A 24,049-nucleotide genomic window follows, 5' to 3' on the forward strand; every position below is an offset into this window, starting at 1 on the left:
AGCTTCACAGCACAATGGGTCTTATCATTCTCATCAATAAATCCAGTCAGTAAAGAGCTCATTAAGCCTAGAGCTCAATAGAAACTTGACATGCTTTTAACTGCTTTATAATTGTCCAATCTACTCTCACTTAAAAACATCTGTGGAGGGTTTGAAAAGGGCTTAAAAATTGATACCACACATTAAGAAAATGAAATTAGATTTTAATGAAAGTAACTATGCATTACATGGTATGTTGATATTCTATGGGTGCAATGTAATTATTAAACATTCGTCTCGCATATTGATTTGTATACGTTGAATTTAAGACTCTCCAAATGTACTACATAATTATCTGTGAGCCAGAAAAGACAAAGGCAAAAAAGCAGGGGGGAAGGGGTTGTAAATAAATATCACCAGTTAAAATTATTATATTTAGCTTACCATCTCTGAGTAATTTTTCAATTTTCTCACATGTCTGGTCATTGTAAATGAAAACATTGAAGCCCAGGCTTTTAAAACACTTAAACAGTTCTCCAGCATCTCGGTCTGTGCCATTTCTTACATTCATTCCTGAAAAAGACAGAAAAATGAAGCATTAATCATCTCAAATGGTTTAGTCTTTAGACAGAAGAAAAAGGGAATGTGAAGACTGAAACAGATCAGATTTGATCCTTTCTGTATTCTGTCCTAAAGTTATACACATGGTTTTCATTGACATTACCATTAAAATATGACTTAGAAAACAGTATTATGTAAAAATGAGAAATACCCGACAGCAAAAGAAAAACAAATGGTATGCACTCCATAAGTTCAAAAGGTAAGCCTGTTTTTACATTACAATTTTATTTTAATGAGAGTACAGCCATTATAAACACATTTATAACTGTTAAATGCATTTTATCTCTAGAAAATACCCACATTGTTATTGAAAAGCAGCACTAACTGATTGACTGCTACTAAACCATATAACCCCAGTCAAGATACGCTGTACTTAACCCCTGTGTACTACCAGCATTATTTATACAATCTTGTGATTTTCTTTGTCCCATTTTTAACAAATTCTAAAACACTTCTCTTTGCCGACCAATTTATTGGATATAAGGACCAGAATGAGGACACTATTCACTTCAAGAGTTTCCAAAACATGTGCTCTTATGTGGCCTGTAGATTACTTAAGCATGGAAGACTGAGATGCAAAACACTGTCTGATCACTAAAGAGATTGTGGAAGATGACGTCCTCGGAAAATTAAACAAAAAAATAACGGGGAAGACGAGGAGATATTAGAACACTGAACTTTGGCAGCCAACTTCACTCATTGTACAAGGAAATTGTGACAATGTGTAATTAGGAAAATGCAGAGATGGTTTGAAGTAGAAAATGCAGAGAAGTTAGAATGTACAGGTCTTTACTTTATTCACTGATCATACATGATTAAAAAACATGTGTTTCTGGCATCATTTGTCTATGTCACATGAAATCTTAGTGATCAATGACAAAGTAGTAAGTAAACTGGCTCAATCTGGTTTGTGCTAAAAGGCAATTTCTTTGAGAAATTGAACCAGTCTGAACTGCCAGTCTGTAGTAATACCGGTAACTGTGGTACAGATTCCTGCAGACACACTGGCATACTGGCATAAACACTCAAACTATTTCACTTGATGCATACTGTTCTATAAAGAGAAATTGCTTGGATCCTCTTCCTTCTTAATGGTTTAACCCTGTGTGCTTCTCTCTTTTTTACCTATAAGCCAGTTCTGAAATGACTGTTGCAACAGGGTAGAAGCAACAGGCAAGCAAGTTAAAAACACATAACACAAAACATCAAGTTAACAGGCAATGTGCTTTGAACTGGAAAAAAAAAAAAACTTTAGTGACCTCTTTCCTCCAAACACAAGTTTGAATTTTTATTTAAAAAAACAAAACAAAGGAAATGAATGAGAAGGAAACAAAAGCCTTACTCCATCCATCACTGAGAACTCTATAGAATTATTTTTCTCATGTTTCCCTAATCTGTTACCTTAACTGATAACAGACGTGCATATAGAAATATGACGTCGCTGAGGTTTATATGAACTAATTTGTTGGATTTGAACTTTGTAAAAACAGAGTAAGCAGGTTTCTGTGTGACATCACGTCCTTGTCATTGTCATCATGTCTGGTGCCACACAGTGTGCGGATTTTAGATGCAGTCCCTTCTCCATGCTGCACAATAAAGTCTTTTTGTTCAGCTCGCTATAAGACTTGACAACCAGCACTATTCATGTCTTCCTTCATCTTGTTCTGCTCCTTTGTTTCTGCCTTTAAGACATCGCTGAGCAGCCCTTTGTGACAGAATGCAACCAATCCAGTTTTTCTGCTGGCATCTTATGGTGTCTATTAAACTTCCTCTTTCGTCTGCTATCCACAGTACTTCCTCATATCTGTCCAGAATTCTTCTCCGTATCTAAACCTCTCCAAATATCTTTCGTTCTTAAAGTCCAGGTGTCTGCTGCATATTGAACCATGCCACAGATCAATGTAACGACCAAGCTTTTCCTCAGTTCTACGTTTAGTCTTTTAGTAAGTTCTTCTTCCTGGTGATTGTTGCTTTTCCCCATTGATTTAAATCTCTTTTTGTACTTCTGAATCTTCTGCAAACAGATTCCTGAGATATCTGAAGTGTTTTACCTGTTTCGAGTCAAGTTTCTACTTGATCTTGACGTCTGCTCTTTATTTTTCAGGTGAATCATATTTCTTGAGTTTTTTTTTTTACTATATTGATTCACACTTCAAATGTATATTTTTTCTACAAGATTCAACTGCATTATTAATATATTTATTAATATTATCCATAGTTTTTTTCAGTCCCTACATTAGTTGACTGATTTTACCATTACCATATTTATTTTTTTTCTCATGTTTTCTTCATCTACCAATTCTTGTCTTGTCCTGTAGTCTTGGCTCTTTCATGTCCTTTCAACTTTGAAGCTGATCTACAGTATGTTCATCAGTTCTTGCCCACTGTTTTGGAACAAGAAAAGGTTTTCTTTTTTTCCTGGCAATCATGCCTAGGAAAAACAGTTTCTCAAAAAGGGAAGTGATTTCACATAAGAAATTATATTTTCTTCTTTTTGAAGTGCCTCAAAACTATGAGAAAAAAGTATTTTGGTATCAAAAATACTTTGATAATCAGAATAACTGTGAGAGATGAAATGCATTGGAACCATTTTAACCCTGTAGCCACGAGTGTCAAAATAGAGCCAGGTACAGTACCTGTTTTTTCATCAAAGTTTTTATTGTTGATAATAATACATTTCCCAACTTGCTTGTAGTTCATCTTATACTGGAATGTTGGTGAAACAATTCTGTAATGGCTTTCGGAAGAAAGGTCTTGCTCCATGCCTTGGTCATCCTTTTTTTTCTTACTGTAAAAAAATCAAAAGCACGTCCTTTTATTCATACATTACCTTTTACCTCCTAATGAACCAATAATGCCCAGTTTACCTATTCGATGCCCCACAGCCCAAGCCATTTTAAACATGTATCTTCGCTAAAGACCTGATTAACCCAGATACTTCACTGTTATGTTTCATTTTTATGTTTTTTTTGTAATGTGTCATTTTTAATGTTTTCATTTTTATATTTTCAAGTAAATATTTCTACATAACATTAAACTTTCAATTCCAAGACCTAAAATGTTTTAATGAGCACCAAATGCTTATTTGAACTAAGTATGTTTTCTAAAATATAAACTGGATAACACAAAGAAAACTTTTTTATTCAAAGTAAATTATGATTTTACTTACATACACTGTCTCCTAGGACTGTGGGGGCAAAACTAATCCAAACATTTTAAACAAACACCACAAATTTGTAGAAAATTGATTACTGACTACAGAGAAGGAATTGATACAATTGTATTTCAACCTATAAAATAAGGATTCTCTATTACCTTTTTTACATAAGAAGGGAAGTCATATTTTAATGAAAGCAGTGACCATGATGCTGTAAAAAAAGCTAGCAAGTGGATATTTTATAAAGCAGGAAAGAAAAAAGCAAGGCATGATTCAGGTCTTATACAGCCCATAAATGCATTGCATTTTTCATCCACAACAGTTTTTCTGCAAATTACTAACTGATGTCTGTTGGTGATCAAACAAAGGAGGTCTTCTTTTCTAAAATGCTGTTGGATCTGGTAATTGAAACCTATTTCCATTTAACTTACTACACAGTCCATCAGTAGAAAAAAAAAAGTTTAGTTATATGGGCTTTCCACTTACACACAGTAATCAGAGTGGGGAGATGTGTCAGCCACTAAACTGCAAAATAACAAGCCGTGTCTAATTCCACTCGAATAAAGAAAAATGATATTTTGCCTATGGGCAAACAAAACTATTCTCTCTCTTTTGTACTTCTTACCCTTCTTACACATACCAAGGTCTCATATTCTTACTCTCTCCCTTATTTCCCTACATGTGAAGAACCTACAGAAAAAACTTTGATATAATTCTATCATTATGTTCACCAATTGATTCTAATTGATTGATTTTTCCGTAATGCATTCTGTAGAAGTTCTCAGAAAAAAAAATGGTTTGTGTTCTGAAACTTTTTTCACACTGGGGGATATTTTGTCAAAATACAATACTACATGCAAGCACAATGTTGCAGTCCAGCAAATTCAGTATAACCTTTAAAATATTGATTCACTGACTTTCTGGGAACATAACACACATTCAGAAAAGTATTAAATCTCATAAGTCAAATAGAAGGACAGAGGGACAAAAATGATTCTCTAAACTTCTGACATACTGAAGACAATTTTTGTTTTTTCTTGTTGTTAGTTTTAACATGTATTAATGCACTTAAGCTAGAGGTTTGTAATTCTCAGAAGCTTACTTGACTGTTTATGACCCCCTCACCACAAAGCACTATGTAGCTCAACTGCATCATGTCTTTTTTAAACATCGAATAGATGCATTCATAGTGCAAGCTGAAAAAAGCAACAGACTATTTAAAAAGCATTCTAGCCACATTCCAAAGCTGGATAAGCTCATCAGTGGTTCAGTTATCAAAGTTGATAACTGTACGGATTGAATTGATTGTCAATTTTTTGTAAGCAATACAGTATATGTAGCCCAAAACAGGCCAATTTCTATTATTGCCTTGTGATGTTATTTTATGAGAATTGCAACAAGTATTTATTTACAGAAATCATTTTTTTAACATTTATCTTGATTGATTCAAAACAGCTCAAACTTTAATGGGAATGTGCTAGAAGTTATCATTTTCTCTCATTTAATTGCCCTTCTCTGTGAAGGCATCATATGAAGAACTAAGGGGTATATAAAAAATATGAGTATTTTACAACTGTTTTGAAAAACGTAAAATAAATTGTACATATTATCAATATAATCAATCAATATTGCACCACAAACTGTAGAGGATGTCATGTACTCAAAACTGCAGATAACTGGGTGCACTGCTGTATCAGATCTTTAGAAGTAATTTGAAAAAAAAGATAGAGTTGCAACTTATTCTGATAAAGGAAGTGCCCAGCCAATTTACTGTATACTGACGTGTTCCCTCGCACCACAAAGGTTAAGAATGCAGCCTGATCAGATTCATAGAAGAAGCTGTAAATTCCAACACCATGATCTAACTGCCTTTTGTAAAGCAGCTAAAGTTGGGGATGGTTTATTTATACAAAAAGTTTAAAAAAATCCAATTCAAAGTTCAAATGCACCAGGCTGAAACACACAAAAGATCTGAACCTTTTGCAGCTCTGACTATCTGACATTTTAAATGATTTTCACATCTTCTTCATTCACACTGCTTGCAGATGATCTTATTTCTGATTGGATACAGATAAGTCTAAATCTTTATTGGAATCTTATGCAGCAATGTAAAACTGTACCCAAACACAAGCTATTAAATAATAGATTTTGTTAATTACCAAAACTCAATCTGATTTAATCTGCACTACAACATCCACCCATCGATTTCTAAACGCTTTATCCAAAACAGTGTTGCCAGGATGCTGGAGCCTATCTGGAAGAACTGTGCGCAGGGCAGGATACACCTGGGTAAGCTCTCAGTCCATTGCAGAGTAGAAACAGAGAAACACACTCACACCAGGGCCAATTAACCTACTAGCACATCTTTCGACTGTGGGTGGACACTGGAGCACCTAGAGGAAACTCATGCAAACACAGGGAGAACATACAAACTCCCCAAAAATTGAACCCAGGGCCCCAGTTCTGCAAGACAGCAATGCTCAACACTGCATCACTGTGCCCCCTGTAAAATGATGGGAACTATGCTACAGTACACATCACCTGGATTTGTTACGAATTAAAAAATCTTCTAAGCCTAGTGCTGGAATACTGAACTTCATAAGCTTTGATTATATATTTAGATTTGACTGGACATTAACACAAATGTAATCTTTTTCTCATACAGTAGCTCTGATAACATGAACGATTGTGCAGTAATTGAGAAAGTGACCACACTCTTTCTTTCAGTCCTTTAATTCTCAGTTGCCTTAATTCTCTATTTAAATGAAATTGCACTTTTACAAGATTTAAATTCAGGCAGCACTTTCAGATACAATTATACAGTATAAATAAAATATATGGCTATACCTTATATTTTATGACTTGCCAGCAAAAAGGACATACATCAAATAGAATGTATGAATTGCCTTATGTGAAAATGAACAGAAATTAATTTATTACAATTATATTTTAAGACCGATACACTTCTATATGGCAAATTACTGTCAATGTGGAGCCCAGAGCTAAAAACGTGTTAGTCAGATATCAAGAATACAACTGGAAAAAAAAATTTGAAATTATTTTTTTTAAACAATAGTATTTTGTAATACTTGGCAATTCTACCATTTAAAAGAAATTCTGTATTCATTAAGTAAGCTTCCACAAAAGCAAACAAAAATAATCACCAAATGCAAATAACTGCATATTGGCCTTGATTACAAAATGGGTACAGAAAAACAATTCAAAAACAATTTAGTACATTGACCCTGCACATAAACAAGACTGAGAAAAAAAAACATTTTAATAAGTCTGAAACCTGCTTAACCTATATGTACATATACTGTAAATACATTTGGAAAAATTTGGCCAAACAGTATTATCAACGGATTGCCAAGTAGATTGTTTTGTAGATGGTTGTGCCATATCCCTTTTTAGTAAGCATATCAACAATGATTTGATTTGGTGGTTGAGCATTTTTTTTGTTTTTAGTCCATTTCTAACCAGACCTGTGCAGATCCATATCAGCAGCTGTCTAGAACACTGCAGCAAGTGCGGCAGGTTCTACATCACCAGAGTGCCGCAATCATACACAGTGCAACCTGAGGAAGTACAACACGAGAGAGGTCACGTGAGACCGATCGCTCCAATTTGGCTGTTTTCCAGATTCCCAGCAAATCCACAACTCTGGCACCCGATATTAAATGACCTTTGGATACAGAAAAATATTTTCAAAGACGCAAGGAAAGCTGGAAAGCTTACCTTGGTTCCTCATTCACTGGTACACCACTCTGCATCTGAAAAGCTTTTCCCCCAGTTTGTTAAAGAAGTCCCTGTCGCTGTGCTAGGAGCCCACCATGCTCCACAGTACCGTATAAAACATGAAGCGTGACGCTGAACTCTCAGGCCATGCAAAGCCCCTGTGTCAGCAAGTGAGTGGCACTGGAGTTTTCTATAGGGCTATTCAAACACAAAGTGCCTGTGACCCACCAACCTGCTGAGGTCATCCTGGCCTCCCGCACCTCTGCTGACAGGCACAGAATCAGGGCAGGGCTGAGACTCGTGTCCTGGTCTGCTGCATGGATCACATGTGCAGGGTAATGTACATATGTCAAGTACATGCTTGTTAGCCTCAATCTCATGTTAGTAACTCTTCTTCAGGGATCCCTTCAGTTTACTTTTATTACAAAATGAATTTGAGAGCCCTATATAGTATATGGCTTGGTGTAATGACAGAATGTATAAAGATTGGAAGTTGTGTCAAGATCTTGGCTCTCTTTGTTTGTGCTGCTCTTATTTTCACGTGTAGCACCATGAAAATGCTTCAGGAGCAGTAAAGGTGTGGGGGGACAGTCAAGAGGGGTGAAGCACATTCATTGCTATAAGTCCTATAATTGAAATTTATCAATTCATCAATTTCCCTTTGGGATCAATAGTCTTATCTATCTAATTTAACAAAAACAAATTCCAAGAAGCTATTGGTCTCTGTGCAGACAAGACCGATATTTGAATGAAAGCAATAAAAACATGGTGCTATAGAGTTTCTAAAACTGTGCTAGAAAGGCATTTTTCGAAACTTTAGGCAAAGTTGGGTAACTTCAAAACTTAAGATTGCAGAGAAAGTTATGTCCGCTCTTGATTTTACCCTATTAAAATTCCTATCCAGTCATAGCCAGACCAATGAATGCATCTTGCAAAAACTGCCCTACAAGTGAAAAACTACTACTGCAGCTCTATATTGTATGTAGTATTGTTAATTTGTGTGTTCGCTTTGAATTTTCACTTTAAACAGAGGTGTGATACTCTGACCCCTCCAAAATGGCACTCAAGCTCAGCTCAGCTCACTGCTGATGAAAGCGAAAGAGAGCAATACATACCTTTATTGAGTTTGCCAGTTGGCCAGTCAGCTGAGAGAGAGCCATCATGCATTGTTCTTTTTATTGTGCCAAACTAAATTGGTGGATTCTATGCAGTAGCTGTCCCTAGTCAACCGAAATAATGAATTCAAGTTGAAAAAATGCACACTACACTACAATAATTTGTAGGTTAACTAGTCTGGTTGATGTCACTCAGTTGATTTAAAATAATTAAAGATAGTAAAGCTGACAATCCTAATTCATGTTTCACAAATTATTTGCTATAGTTATGAAGTATTTCTAGGACAAATGACTGTAGCCAATAGGAAACCCAAGCTTTGAAAACATGCAATATACACCAAACATAATGCAGGACAATAACATACATTGTAATCTGAGATTCATGGTTCAAAGTTTTCTGTGTTCAAATACTTTTTCTTCAAAATTCAAATGTAATGTACTCAAAAACTATAGTCACTTTAGGGTTATTTGTTTGGAGATGGCTGGCCAGTCACTTTCTTAAACATATCACCAGTAAATAGTTTAGTGGTTACAGAAATGAAAGCCAGGTCATAATAATAATAATAAAAATAATAATTGCTTGCACTTATATAGCTCTTTTCTGGACACTCCACTCAAAGCGCTTTACAGGTAATGGGGAGTCCCCTCCACCACCACCAACGTGCAGCATCCACCTCACATCAGCTATCACTGTGTAGGAGAGTAGAGTAATGAAGCCAATTCATAGATGGGGATTATTATGAGGTCATGATTGGTAAGGGCCAATGGGAAATTTGGCCAGGACGCTGGGGCTACACCCCTATTCTTTTCGAGAAATGCCCTGGGCTTTTTAATGACCACAGAGAGTCAGGACCTCGGTTTCACGTCTCATCCGAAGGACGGCGCCTGTTTACAGTATAGTGTCCCCGTCACTATACTGGGGCATTAGGACCCACATGGACCGCTGGGTGAGCACCCCCTGCTGGCCCCCACTAACACCTCTTCCAGCAGCAACCTTAGTTTTTCCCAGGAGGTCTCCCATCCAAGTACTGACCAGGCTCACACCTGCTTAGCTTCAGTGGGTTGCCAATTGTGAGTTGCAGGGTGATATGGCTACTGAATGATCACAGTAGAGTTGCATTAAGAGTGGCTGGAAGCCATCAGGAATCACATGGTTTACAATGAAATCTCTGTCTCTAGCCAGAGTATGAAAAGAGACATCAAGAGTGGTTTTCTGTTCATGCAAATTTAGTCTTGAAGCAGATGGGCCTTGTTCCCTTGATTAAAGTGCAGCCTGAAAAGCAATGATCAGGACTGTGAAACACACTTGCGTGCAGAACACTTTGATAATTTCAAGATCTGATCTTTAAATAGAACATTATAATGGTGGTATTGTAATGGTCAGGGGCATACTTGCCAACTTTTCAAAATTATTGGGAGTGCTAGTCTTAAAATGTATACACACTTGCAAAGCACTTCTTTCCCTCGTTCCCTTCAATAATGGTTAAAAAGAGTACAGCATATTGTAACAGTATTGAAATCTTTGTATCGTTGTTAAGAAAAAGTGTTCCTTCACATAACACTTCTGCTGATTGAGTTATTTACAAGCAACATCCAAAATGACAGAATCTCAAAGAATACAGAGCACCAAAATGCATTTTGTTTTTTTCTTGCTAGAACATATCAATGTACACATATTTTGCATGTTCCACAACACAGTGACAGATTGTTCATGCTTTTGAAACCAGAAACCACATAAGAGCACATAGCACATAGTTTTTTTTTGTATGACTGGTTTTCTGTATGCCAAATCTATTAATATCAGAAACATATATGCCCTAAACATCTTTTTTCACTTATGATTAAGCTTTCCTTATGACAGGTCATTAAATAAAAATCAACTCAATCATAATTAAATAATTAAGGACTTCAGAGTCTGATGCAAGACATTTAGCATTGTGAATGCACAGTCCTCCCAAACAAAATGTATTCCACCTCCCATTACAATAATAGCACACACAAGCCAAAATAACAACCAGCCTCACAACCTGTACTGAATTACAGTGAACGTTTTCACTCTAAACATGCTACTCTCACCATCACATTGCTGTTCTTAACTAAACTAAAGCATTTACCACAAGAAGGAAGAAGAAAACAACAAAACAGGATATGAATAATGTTTCTACTCTTTTTTTTATTTTATGTAATATTGTCAGTGGGATATTCAAATGTTTTTGCTTTTTTGTTCTAGAAAACTTTTATTTGCTGAATGTTTTCTAAAAAGTATAAAGATGCCATTCACACAAAAAAACAAAATAAGTGTGACAGAAATATTAAAATCAACATATTAACTTGTCTCATTAACATATTAAAGGTCAATGTTGGATTTTAAAACATGCTCTATTTGAAAAATGAAATAAAAATTGCAGTGGAGCCAAGTTTTTTACAAGCGGTCTTCTAGATAGGGAAAAGCAATGAATTTTTATTTAGGTTTATTGATGTTTATACATTACATATCTGTATATGCAGATAATATTAGTTTGGACATGGTTGAAAACTGACTAATAATATTTGATATGAAAAATTCTTCAACAGGAAGCATAAGTTACATAGAACTAGGGGCATGTTATATTAGATATTTGAATCCATGCTGAATCTAAAATGTCTTTTCTATACACATGTTTGAACTACTATTATCCAAGTATAAAATCTTGTGGGAAATAAATCAATGCTTTTTTAAATCAATTGTTGAAAAACTATGTATAACATTTATTCTCACTTTTGATTCCTTTATTAAGTACTCTTATGTCACATTTATTACAGATTATACAAATAACAGCATGTTTTTTCAAGCAAAAGAAGTAATCAGATTCATTATGTCTTATTTCAAAAAAGCAAGTCTCTAATGCACTAATGGAATGAAAAAGTTTAAATCACCCTTTTGAATTCCAAAAAGGACATGAGGGCTAAATAGAAGCTCTACTGAAGCTTTTAAGTGCACCCTTGTGAAAAAGGCAAACCGTCAGAAAAGATTTTGCAGACTAATTTGCTTCTAAACCCCAAATGGATGCTTCCATCACACTAAGAGCTTGTGGTTGAAAATGCTGGAGGAGCCTGCCATCAAGTGGAATGATGTGAAAACTTTTTCTACAAAAAAACATTGAGGTTTGTTTCAGCAAATACAAAGTAATTATTTCTAAATTTAACATATACTTCTTGATTTTAATATAAAAAACACTACGATTGACATAGTAACTGCATGTATAACAGTAGTTACGTCTTTTTGTGATTTATTATCTGACTATTTTTTGGAGAGCTTGGGATTGCACAGGATGTAATTTGCCTCAGCAATTTCACTACGTGTAGTAAGGTTTCACTAAACTGTTTTTTTATTTTCTCTATATATTTTATTAAATTCAAATATCAAATGTATTAAAATACATATATTTTTAGAAAATTCAAACTGCTTATAATAATGAGCATTGTTGGATGCATTCAAGATGTTTTCATTTCGGTATAATCAGTTTATGTTTTCCCCATAGGTACTGTTGATTCCAATACATTACCACAACATAACACAGCTTGTGAATATTCAATGCTGTTTCTTGAATAATACGGGTTATTGTGGATACTAACTTAATTTGTGCTCAAAAACCTTAGGTAACTCTCATGACATCTACAGGCAGATTGTTGAACTGCAACCTTTTCAAATCTGAAAAATCTTTGTCAAGTTTAAGCAATCTGTATTGGCTTCAGAAATCTGTAAAAATACATAAAGCAATCACAATCAACTGTTTTATGCTTAATTAGGGCACTGGTAGCAAGGTTGGTTTGCTACAAGGTACTGAAGAAAGGGCTTAAAGTCTAAATCATTGACCACTATATTTGTTCTGCATCCATACACAAAACAGATATTCATACAGTATAATAAATACAACAAATACTGAGGAAATGTATGCATAAACTAAGAATTGATTACATGTATTTATATGTCCCTGTTGTGTTTGTCATATTGCTTTTATGGGTGTCATGTTGGTGTCATGGTGCTCACAGCACTGAACCACTGGGTATCTAAACCTGGTATAATATCTGCGTGGGGTTTGTATGTTCTATGCGTGTTCACATGAGTTTCCTTTGGTTTCCTCCCACAGTCAATAAACATACTGCTAGGTTAACTGGCTTCTGATAAAAGCTGGCCCTATTGCGAGTATGTGAGTGTTTATGTCTCTGCATGCCTCAGTAAACTAGTTTCAGATATGAAATCCACCACTTGCCTTTTAGATCCCATTCCCACTGCTTTATTTCAATCCTGTTTCACTACTCAGTCCCTGAGCACTGGTCTGGTACGAACAGACTTTATAACTGCTGCCATTACCCCATACAGTACCAAAAATAACCTAAACAATTTTCACCCTATATCTAATTTACCCTTTCTTGCAAAAATTTTACAACATTTTGTTACAATTCAGTTAATAACCAAATAACCTTTTCAAACCACTCAAGTGTGGTTTCCAACAACTTCACAGCACAGAAACTGCCCTGGTTAAAGTCACTAATGATATTTTTGTTGCTTCCGATTCCTGTTCTCTCAATATACATCCATACCAAACCTCACACTGATGTGGCTTTCTCTGCTCTCTCTAATCACATTTTTGACATACTGTAAAAACATGGATCCCTCACTTTCCTTGAACCAATGCAGTAGCCCTATCTGTGGATGGTACTTGATTTGAGTTTCAATCAAAACTGAACAACTTGGGAATGATATTTGATCCTGGCTTGATGTTTGACCCACATGTGCACAACTTGTCAAAACATCATTCTTCCACCTCAGAAATATCACCGGACTGCGTCCTTTGTTATTGCTCGCTGCCGCTGAAAAGCTGGTCAACACTTGTTTTTTCTCAAATTGACTACTGTAACGCTCTACTCAATGGGGTATCTAAATCCACAATGAACAAACTACAGTATGTCCAGAATTTGGCAGCCAGAATCCTGACCAGGTCCTTGCAATGGCTTCCTCTCAGGTTCTGTCAAGATCCTGATGCTCACCTACAAAACTCTGCATGGCTTGGCACTTCAGTACCCATCTGTTACTATCGTCCTGCTCCCCACCTTGCAACCTTCACTAGTCTAATTCTGGTCTCCTGTCTTTCCCCTATGGATAACAGGGCCTTCTCCTGCTACAATCCAAAGCTCTGCAACTCAAGATACAGTATGTAAAGATATCAAGAGTCACCTTCCTTGAACCGTTTCCAATCTTGGCTCAAAACCTTCTTATATCAAAGGGCTTTTATTTAACTGGTTCTGCCTGCCTCTTGACTTTCCTACTGTATTCCTACTATTTTACTGTCTTTTTTTTTTGTTTGTTATTCCTCTGTAAAGGGCTTTGAGAAACCACAAGGTGCAATATAAAATTATTATTATTTCCTTGATATCATTGTCCTTGCTTTGCGCCCATTGCTATCCAGGATAAGCTCCTTCTCTCCTGTGAACCTGACACAGAAGACTGGTTAGAAAATGAGTGCATGGGTGTTATGCTTGTCGGTATGTTTGTTATTGCAGAATACTGACTGTCCATGTCAGCAGGGAAAATTAAAGCTCAATCTAAAATGATAGTTCCCTGTTTCACTTCTCCTGGCCAAAAAAACACTAATCTTTCTGTCTGCATCCTTTTACAGAGATTTCATTACATTTAGTCCAGAAACAAACATCACAATCTCCTTCTTCTCTCAATGACAGACCAATTTCTTTCAAAATTTTCTCAATTTCTTTTACAGATTTCAGCTTTTTATACCTCTCTGATAAAGCCCCCTTCATGTGGACACTTTATCACCTGTGTGTCCCTTCACACCTTCTGTCCTTTGTCCTCCTGTGCTTTACATTCCTGCCACATTGCCGTCTCCCAAAACACCAGAAGAAGGCTCAACAGCTGAAACGTTGTTTCTTCATACTACTCTTTAGAGTGGAATTATCCGTTACATGTGCCTTTGCAGACAATGCATACTGAAACAGGTCCCCACTCAGGACTAAGAGTATATTCATACTCTAATGATAAGAATAGAAGTGATCATTCAATTTATCTCACTTGCTTGGCTGCAAGCAGCTTATTATTCCAAGGGTCTCATCAACCTGTTTCTCTAAAGAGCCTAGGCGATCAGTCTCATATATAATAGGATGCAACATTCCACGCTTGTTACACATTTTGTGTTGAAATTAGCATCAGACCACATTCACACACATCCCATCCCATGACACTTAAATTAATCACACAAGATTTCTAGCAAGCTGAAGTCCCCATATCTCTATACACATTGCAGGAAAACTGGACTTTGCATAGTCCAAAGCCCATAGTTTCAAGCCCACTTGAAACTAGCAGGAGAACTGTACACCTCTTGTGCTAACACACTTCTAATAACATCACTTTATTAACCCTTTACAATTTCTTGCTTTAGGAATTGTCTTTTCGCATACCCCAGCTTGCTCTCCATGAGACACACAGACAGGGAGAGAGCCTGGGGTCAGAGCGCAGGGTCTGCCATTGTATGGCGCCCCTGAAGCAGTTGGGGTTAAGGGCCTTGCTCAGGAGCCCAACGGAGTAGGATTCCTCTGCCGGCTGCGGGATACTGCGGGATACTGTATGAACCGGCAACCTTCCAGCCACAGGGGCAGATCCTTAGCCACAGAGCCACCCCTCCGCCCCAATGTGGGCTATGATAGGAAAACAACTGCAAATGCACACTTTTAGGAAGCCATCCCACCTAAAACAGGATTTTTAACACTTACTTTCCAAATAGAAAAAATCTTCCTTTTCGGTCTGGTTTGGCATCCGTTGCATCACCTGAAGGCTCCATGCTCTCTTCTACCTCAGGAACAACAGATTTGTCTGCCATCTGTGTGGCAAGAAACATCTTGCATAAAAATTTAAGTGGAACGTATAAACAGGCACATAACTAAAATGAAACCGTGTGCAAACTGAGCCTATGATCTTAATAAAAAATAACGATGCCAGTATTGTATTTCTAAAGAAATTAAGCTAACAGAAGATATGTTCAGTACACACTTTGGACTGAACATGTGCAAAGCATATCTGCAGGAAAGGAGAGTCCATCCATTAGTTAAACCTCAAATTCACAACGAACAATACAGATCCCATCCTGGCCACGGAACATGGGAATCTGGTCTATCCTTGTTAAGATGTAGCTTGTTCATACTGTATATGGCAGCATTCCTCAAGATGGCTTGTTGTAGATGCTGTGCGAGCATGAGGTGACAGTGCCACTTCTGCTTGTTACCCAGGCCTGCTTTTCTCCAAATAAGAGCTGTAACTGTATTCTCTGTATTAAAGGGAAACTGCAACACTATTTTATTTCAGTGTGATAAAGAATCAGCACTGATGAGTGGATTTTAGACCACATTGAAAGTAAAATGTACACAGTAACATGTAAAACCTCTAATTAAAATCACAAAATTAACAACATTTCGAGGTATTCGCAGCACCATATTTCCGTCATATCAACTGCATGCTGTGTTAACAAGTAAGTAGATCACAGAACTTTTCTGTAGTGAAATGTCTTCTGCTCAACCTATACTTATATGCTTATACATCGCATTACATTCGTCAGTGACTAGTGAGCAGGAAGGGCAGATTTTACATAATAATTCTCGCAAACTCTTGCTCTCGTCCGTGGTGAGCCCAGTGGTTTGCAACAACATGGCGACTATCCAGTACTTTAACAAAGTTCACTATATTGTTCTTAATCCAAAATTTGACATTTTTTGTGATACTGTCAATTCATTTTGTTATTGAGATTTCATAACTGGTCTGAGAAATTGAGATTGCAGTTCCCCTTCTAGACATGCGTGTTCAAAGAGGACATGGGAACCAACCATGAGTGTCTGTGCCTTAATGTCCAAGCATGAATGGACATTAAGGCACAGACACGCTATGAAAAGTATCCAGTCTAGAGGCTTGGAGGCAGCATCACTGTTTGCAGAAGATATTGTCTTTGCCTTATCTGACTGTGATCTCCGACACAAGACTGAACATTTCACTGCTGAGCGTGAAGCAGCTCAGATCAGCATCTCAAAGTTGGAGGTCATCATCCTCTCCCATTAAAAAGGAGATTGCTCTTTTCTTGTGAGAGGCAAGAAGCTGTCCTTAGCGAAGGAGTTCAGGTACCTAGGGGGCTTGCTACTTCGTAATAACAAGTGGCAGTGAGGACTGACAGATGGATGCATTGTCAGCATTGTTGAGGGCACAATCCCAGTTTGTGATGGTGAAGCAGGAACTCTGCCGATAAAGATCTGCAGGATTATCTAAGTCCCCATCCTCCCCTATGATCAAGAACATAGGGCAATGCACAAAAGGAGGTTTGGTAGCCAAGCTGATGGGCTTCCTTGCTGAGACAGCGTCACAGTCAAAGGAGACAGAAGCGAATTTATCCTCCACATTGAGAAGAGCCAGCAGAAGAAGCAATAGACAAATGTGAATCAGTGCAGTTTGAAACAGATATGGGTCCTACAGAAAGAGAGATGAGCTTTATCCTCAAACATTCAGAATGAATGATGGACTCCCTCTACACAGCAGTCAATGCGTTGCAATTTGCCTCTAGGATGGACAGATGTATTGCCTAACCAAACAGTTATAGAAAATAGATTTTTCAGCTTAAAAAATTTAATGTTTCCCTTTCCAATCTCATTTGCTCTATATATGCTCTCAATAATGGTTCTATAATACTAAATGAGATTTAGTATTCCACTTTAATTATTTGAAATAACTTTTAATTATACTATATAATCGTGTACAAAGACAACGTCTAGCTCAGCATAATGTTCAGGTGTATAAATTGACAGTAGCTTCTTAAATACAAGCGGCAGTAATGTAACATTAAGGTGTTTACAATTGAAGAAGTTGGTTATTATTTACATACATGTAGAAATGTTAGTACTTCAATGTACTTAAAAGAAGGGCTATTCACACTAAAGTTATAAAGGCCCTATTTTTTCCCAATCCCTATTCTTATCTTAATTAACTTACAACAGAATTTTCGGTCCTGATCAAACTATCTGTTAAAATGCTACAGCAACTTCGAAACACACTTTGTAGGTTTACTTCGTGGGAGAAAAGAAAACATTTGAGATGTTTTAATTGTGATATCTTACACGTGTCTTTAATGTTCATTCATAATGACACACTGATTTTCGTCTCGTCTAGTTAACATTAGTATTATAAAATAAAGCATTTTAAGATGAATCTACAAGAGCAGAGCTACGTAAAAATGTTACTTGATTTAAAAAAAATCAAAATGGTAGTTTGTCATACTTACTTTTTCTAAATTTTGCAGCTGCTTTTTTCTTTGCAGTTCTTTAATCTTCCAGTCTATATTGAGCGTTTTCTCTTTCGTTTTCGCGTAAGTTAACTGATAGAGCAGTTACAACGAAACAAACAGGAAGTAATGAAAGTATTTTTTAGTTTCGACCAGCTTCCCAATAAGGAAGCGGGTTTATTTAAAGGTCCTGCCTTCTATTACGAAAGACGTGAGAATTTAACTCAAACGTTCATGCACCATTCATGTAAAACATCAACCATAAAGATGGTGTAAGAAATGTATAATTATTAGCATGTTTTCAGTCATTCTGTTTTCAGTGTTTGGATCAGTAAGCTAAAATAAATAGGTAGTCTAACATGATAATTATTATACATTAGGACTATTTAAAAAGGGGTTCATACGGTAGCTGAAAGGCAATGTGCATCAATTTGATTATACTGTATACAGTATGTTCAGTGGATTTCACCTTTGCCTACCACACTTAACACTAATTTCAGAAAGGAACAGAAAACAATTGTTTTGGGGTGTGACTGAAAAGACAGACTTACAGCAGATACTGAGGTACAATGGCTGTCTCAAAATTGCTTTATGAAATTAAAGCCATGTGGCCTTTCAATATAATACAACTGTCATTCTTAGGTTATTTGTTAAAAAATAGATTAAGTACTGTACATGCCAGTTCAAAGTCTGACTCATAGGACAATAGTATGAGGGTTTATTCTCTGGTGTAAAAGTTTCCGCAGATAAGGACTATCAAAATTCATCCAAAAAGTCTACACAAGGCGATTAGATTTGTTCCTGTTTTCTGAATTTCCTGAATTCTGTTCACAAAATGGTGAAAACAATTAACTCTGAAACAAAAAGCTTAGAAAAACTTTAAACATTTAATGAAACAGTGAGAAGAAAATGTGGTGAAGTGTACAAAATTGCAATGCTTCTACTTGCTTAAAGCAAAGGTTTTGAAGACTTTAAGAACAAAAAATTCAGTGTCAGCCAGACAAAGACAACTTGACATATGTTACACCTAGTTTAGTTATTGCAGCATCAGGTGCATAGAAGTCATATTTGTAATGTGCATATTGTTATAACATAGCTTATTACTGAGTTCATTCATGTATTTTAGGAGGGAGACAATCTGGGTCAGGCACCAAAATTACCTCCTGACTCAATTCAGTACAAAAACAACATATTACATCTCTGGTCACCTAGCCATCTCAGCCAGTGAGCAGTCGTCCCAACTGAAGTGGGAGGACCTTAGATACATTAAAGTAAGGGACAGTCTGTCACATTCTAGAGAGCTAAGTATAACACAAGCGTCCACGGAGTTTCCCTGCTACTTCTGTACACTACTCATTTTATTTTTTAAAATTATTTATACAATATTTTTTCAACATGAATGTCCAGCCTTGTGCCAGGTGTGGCTATATTGTTTACCCAGCTGAGAAAATCAATTGCATTGACAAGGTAAGGTTATATTTCATATGGTTAATATTCATATGACAAAGGATATATAGTGACTGTAGAGTGATTTTTATAACGAATCAATTCCAGTACAGTTTTGATACTTGTGAACGAACCCTTGTGACTTGTGAGGGAAGTAAAATGTTCAAACACAAGAAATATTGAATTAAATTAACAAGAACAGAACAGGAATTTATAGCACCATTGTGTAAATGTATTGTGGATCTGTCATCAGCCAAATTACAGAATGCGTTCCCTTCCACTATTGCTCTAACTATTCAGTAGCCATCTTCTGATGTTTGCAAGGTTGTTATAAGTTGTGTTGGGATGTATACTGAAAGCCATAAACACAAGTGAGTACTGGATCCAATATATAGTTTAATACTTACCAACATCCAATCTTAAAAAAGTATGTAATATTTTCAAAATAAAAATTAGAGTGCTGCTGATAAGTTCAATGCCATCTAGAGTACTGAAAATTTTGCTTTGCTTTCCTGTTTGACTTATATAGACCTGGCATAAAGCCTGCTTTCACTGCGAAATATGTAAGATGATCCTAACTACAAATAATTTTGTGAGCCATCAGAAAAAGCCCTACTGCCAAGTGTGAGTACTTAAAGCATGTGTGTATTTATTTGCATTATTACTACTTTTATTGAAATGTATGTTACTGTATGCTGATTTTGAAAAAAGCAAAGCTTTTGTATTATTTCCTCAATAGACAGTAAAACGGACAATTACAAAATCCCCTTATATTCTTTTATCTTGACATGTAGATATCTATTAGCAATAATAGTAATGTTTTAACATTGTGAATGACTATGGCAATGTTATCGTTGTGTATCTTCCATGCATATACTTATTTTATACAAAATAACACAGTATCTCCTTCAGAACAATCATAGCTCATTACTAAATAACTCCATGTTTAAAGTATATGTGTCACCAGTAGTATATGACTATTTCATCTGTATATGTGTAAATTCATCTGTACATCTGTAAAATCTGATGATGTCTACAGGCACAACCCCAAGAACAACAATTTCACTAGTGTATATGAGACACCCATCAACTTAAATGCAAAGAAGCAATCTGAAGCAGTCAGTGAGGTGAGTGATATTGAAAACAAAAATAAAAGAAGGTGCTATGGGTAATTTTCTCCACAGTTATGATTTAACCTTTATCAGGAATGTTCTATAAGCAGATAAAAAGATGTATTTGTCCGATACTTCAAAGGTGCAGTCAGAATTTCAATACAGGCATTTAAAAAAAACAGGATGTCGAGAATGTCACTGTTTCCAAATGTACTGTAGGTGAGTGGCTAGCCTAAAAATAGCTTCAAGAGTTGTGCTGATGATGTTATATTAATTAAAACTGGTAGAATGTAGTAATACAGTAAAATTAGGAGCCAATTACAGTACACAACAAGATAATATAATGCAAAGTAAGATGGCATAGTAAAGTACTAAAAATAGATCATGAAAATTATTAAAATAGGTATTCTTTGTGTACAAGCTTTCATAGTTCATATGAAGTTCAGGATGAGTCCTATGTTCTATGAGACTTCAGGTCTGGAATGAGTTGTGTTCCTATTTATTCTATTTTTGTGTCATGACTGCGACATGACACCTCACTCTCCCTCCCAGTTTATGAGTTTACCAGTTAAAATTATATCCAGGGTAAGCTGCTCACCTCCTGCTTTCTCCAGACACCTCCTGTTCCTCTCAATCACAGCCCTGCTTTCAGTCTACACTATCGAGTGTGTGCTAACTTCTATACAATCGTTGTTTTTAGAGACACTTCTTTGACAGTAAAATCAGTCAAATTGGTACTGTACTGTATACCAAAAGCACACTAAAGCAGTGGCTCTGTGGCTAAGTATCTGCACCTGTGGCTGGACGGTTGCCGGTTCGTATCCTGCATCCGGCAGAGAAATCCTACTCCGTTGGGCCCCTGATCAAGGCCCTTAAACCCAACTGCTCCAGGGGCGACGTATACTGTAAATGGCTGACCCCAAGCTTCTCTCCCTGTCTGTGTGTCTCATGGAGAGCAAGCTGGGTTATGTGAAAAGACAAATTCCTAATAAAAGAAATTGTATATGCTCAAAGTGATCTTAAAAAAATAATGAGAGGATTCAATTGCCAAATCTGCTGTATACCTTTCTGGAACAGGATGTTTTTATACCTTCTGTTCCTGAACTACAATCAGACCAGGTTTGGGGAAAGTCCTATACAGTGTGTGTATGAATTCCTAGGCCGTTAATAAAATGTGATTGTGACAGTCAGCATGCAAAAGGACAGGATATCAAATATCCCCTTAGAATGGATCTGTTTTTGAGGGTGCAGTATTTACACTTCCTCTGGTACATATGTTTACATTTCATACACTGCACTCATTCACAGTTCGCAGGTGAGAGCTCATTTGTTTTAGGGTTTTCTAAAATTGTAAAGGAATGATTCAGTTTTATGTAGTGTATTAAAAGTATAAAAAGGTCAGTAGTGCCGTGGAAGATGCTTTGTCCACAGTTCAGTGTAAATTAAAAAATTGTCAATAGGTTATTGCATTGAAAAATAAATGAAGCTCCACAGATGTCTGGAACAGTAAACATTCATTACTTGGATCACCCTAGAAGTCCTCAATGTTCAGTATAGATTCAGAAAACTGTTTAAGTTAGAAAAGTTTATATTTTGGTCTGTTACTCGATATGCCTTAAAATTATCAATCCAATTGAACTTTGCTATAAATTACCAATTCTTTTGATATCTTTTCAAAACTTTGATACTTCCTGTAACTGCTGATGTGATAAATGAAATGGTAAATTTTCTTTAGCTCAAATACCGAGAAGAAGGAGAGAAGTATAAGTCAGTTTTTCACTGGGATGTGAAGTCCAGGGAGGTGGAACATGCTCGTAAAATCAGCCATCTTGCAAGTCAGGTAATAACCCCTCAATTGTAGTTGAATATTTAAGCAGAAGTAAACTAAGAAGTCTAATTTTAAAATGAAAAAAGTCACATATATATTAAATTACTATATTCTGTTGATTTCTAATTGTCTCTGAAGTGGTAAATAAATTACATAAATTACTCTAGAAAAGTCCAGTTTTGGGCAGTACTGCTGCCTTGCAATGCTCTGGCGCTGGCTTCAGTTCCTGGGGCACTATCTTCATGGAGTTAGTACAGTATGTTGTCCCCATTTCTGCCGGGTTTTCTCTCACAACACAAAGACAAGCAGGTAAGTTTGTATCTCTGTGTGCCATGAGATGGACTAGCCTCCTGTCTAGGGTGTGTCCTGTCTTGCCCCCATTGCTTACTTGGAGTAAGCTCCCCCGTGACCTTGTACTAGATAAGGTGTGGTTAGAAAATGATGGGTTGAAGGAAGGCCAGTTTTGAAAAAACAGAATTGTTGATTCCAAATTAGGTGTGCATAAAATACAAATAATGAAAAAGAAAGACTCACAGCCAAACCTATCTACAGTAATTGAACCAGGACTGATTTATAACTCACACATTTTTATTTCATTGGAATAATTCATTGCTTTTCTCCTTGGATGTCAGATTATTAAAAAGTGTCAGCCCCCTTGAAGCAGCACTGCTAAGCAAAGTAACGACCACCTCAGCTTCAGGTGTACATTATCATGCAGTTACATTGGATATTACATTGTTTCAATTCCTGAAATTTAAGTTTATTATTATACAGCTGCTGTAAAACCTGTTAAATCGGGATTCATTGTATAGAAATTAATTGCATACAAAAAGTCTATAAAAATGTAATACTTGCTTTAGTAAGAGCTCTTCAGATCTGTTGATGTCTTTCCCTTGAATACCTCCCCTTTTCAGAAAGCCTATCAGGCAGAATATGAGGAACAGAAATCCTGGTACACTGGCACAGCCTCCAACCCAGAAATGATAAGGGTGGCCCAAGCCCAAAAAACCATAAGTGATGTAAGTTCCTGTTTTCCTTTCAATGATTCAACCATACTAGTGTATCTCCCTAACAATGGTATCTGAGTTGGTCCTGAGATTCTTGGTTAAGAAATAACACCAAAGAAAAATTATGTTAGAAAGGAGAAAATTGTTTAATGTTGTATTTATTTGGTGTGCTGTTTTAGGAAATGAAAGGTCCGATAAGGATTACTTAAACAAATCCAAATTTATTTTAAATATTGAGAGCAGAATAGTCATGCTTTATTTGTAGTAGATAAGAACTTCCTGTAATTGCTTTATAAGGAGGTTTCCATGCATTTCCAGGTGGAATACAAGCGTGGCCATGAGGAACGGGTTTCACAATACACCTCAGTGGCCGATACCCCTGAAATCCTTCATGCAAGGGCTGGAGGATCACTTGTGAGTGATGTGAGTACAATGGGCAAGGCAACAGAATGCCAGACTCTCTCATTTGTACTGCAGCTTTAGTGTTACGGTCAAGGTCTGTGATGCTATTTTCTGTTAACAGATTAAATACACTGAAGAATACGAACAGCTGAAAGGAAAGGGCAGCTTCCCTGCCATGATCACCCCAGCTTATCAGATAGCTAAGAAAGCTAATACTTTGGCCAGCGATGTGAGTAAAACATAGAACTTGGAGTTTGCTTTCCGTTTATACTGCATGTGATTTGTTTAAAGCAGGGCTGTCAGTCCTGGTCCTGGAGGTATTCAAGGGCTCTTTAT

General features: G+C 36.4%; 2 protein-coding genes across 9 annotated transcripts in view; one reads left to right on the plus strand and one right to left on the minus strand.

Moving 5' to 3' along the window:
- casp7 (caspase 7, apoptosis-related cysteine peptidase) overlaps nucleotides 1-18,065 on the minus strand; it is a 28,229-nt gene extending 10,164 nt beyond the window's left edge. The window contains exons 1-4 of one of the 2 annotated variants that reach the window (XM_015347658.2): nucleotides 17,919-18,065; nucleotides 15,376-15,482; nucleotides 3,237-3,388; nucleotides 424-552 (exon numbers count right to left, since the gene is read on the minus strand). In XM_015347658.2, coding sequence (XP_015203144.1) covers nucleotides 424-552; nucleotides 3,237-3,388; nucleotides 15,376-15,482 — 388 coding nt within the window. In that variant the 5' untranslated portion in view covers nucleotides 17,919-18,065. Of the gene's footprint in view, nucleotides 1-423; nucleotides 553-3,236; nucleotides 3,389-7,495; nucleotides 7,613-15,375; nucleotides 15,483-17,918 lie in introns of those variants that run through there. The other variant, XM_006630762.3, reaches the window with a different exon arrangement.
- Nucleotides 18,066-19,210: 1,145 nt separating this feature from the next.
- The window catches only part of nrap (nebulin-related anchoring protein), a 28,179-nt gene continuing 23,340 nt past the window's right edge, over nucleotides 19,211-24,049 (plus strand). For 6 of the 7 annotated variants that reach the window (XM_006630835.3, XM_015347398.2, XM_015347400.2 and 3 more), the window contains exons 1-7: nucleotides 19,211-19,385; nucleotides 19,894-19,988; nucleotides 20,404-20,491; nucleotides 22,212-22,316; nucleotides 23,219-23,323; nucleotides 23,630-23,734; nucleotides 23,835-23,942. In XM_006630835.3, the coding sequence (XP_006630898.3) occupies nucleotides 19,314-19,385; nucleotides 19,894-19,988; nucleotides 20,404-20,491; nucleotides 22,212-22,316; nucleotides 23,219-23,323; nucleotides 23,630-23,734; nucleotides 23,835-23,942 (678 nt within the window). In that variant the 5' untranslated portion in view covers nucleotides 19,211-19,313. The remainder of the gene's footprint in view (nucleotides 19,386-19,893; nucleotides 19,989-20,403; nucleotides 20,492-22,211; nucleotides 22,317-23,218; nucleotides 23,324-23,629; nucleotides 23,735-23,834; nucleotides 23,943-24,049) is intronic. The other variant, XM_069189194.1, reaches the window with a different exon arrangement.

This window comes from Lepisosteus oculatus, chromosome 4 (genome assembly GCF_040954835.1).
Source record: "Lepisosteus oculatus isolate fLepOcu1 chromosome 4, fLepOcu1.hap2, whole genome shotgun sequence".
NCBI lineage: Eukaryota > Metazoa > Chordata > Actinopteri > Semionotiformes > Lepisosteidae > Lepisosteus > Lepisosteus oculatus.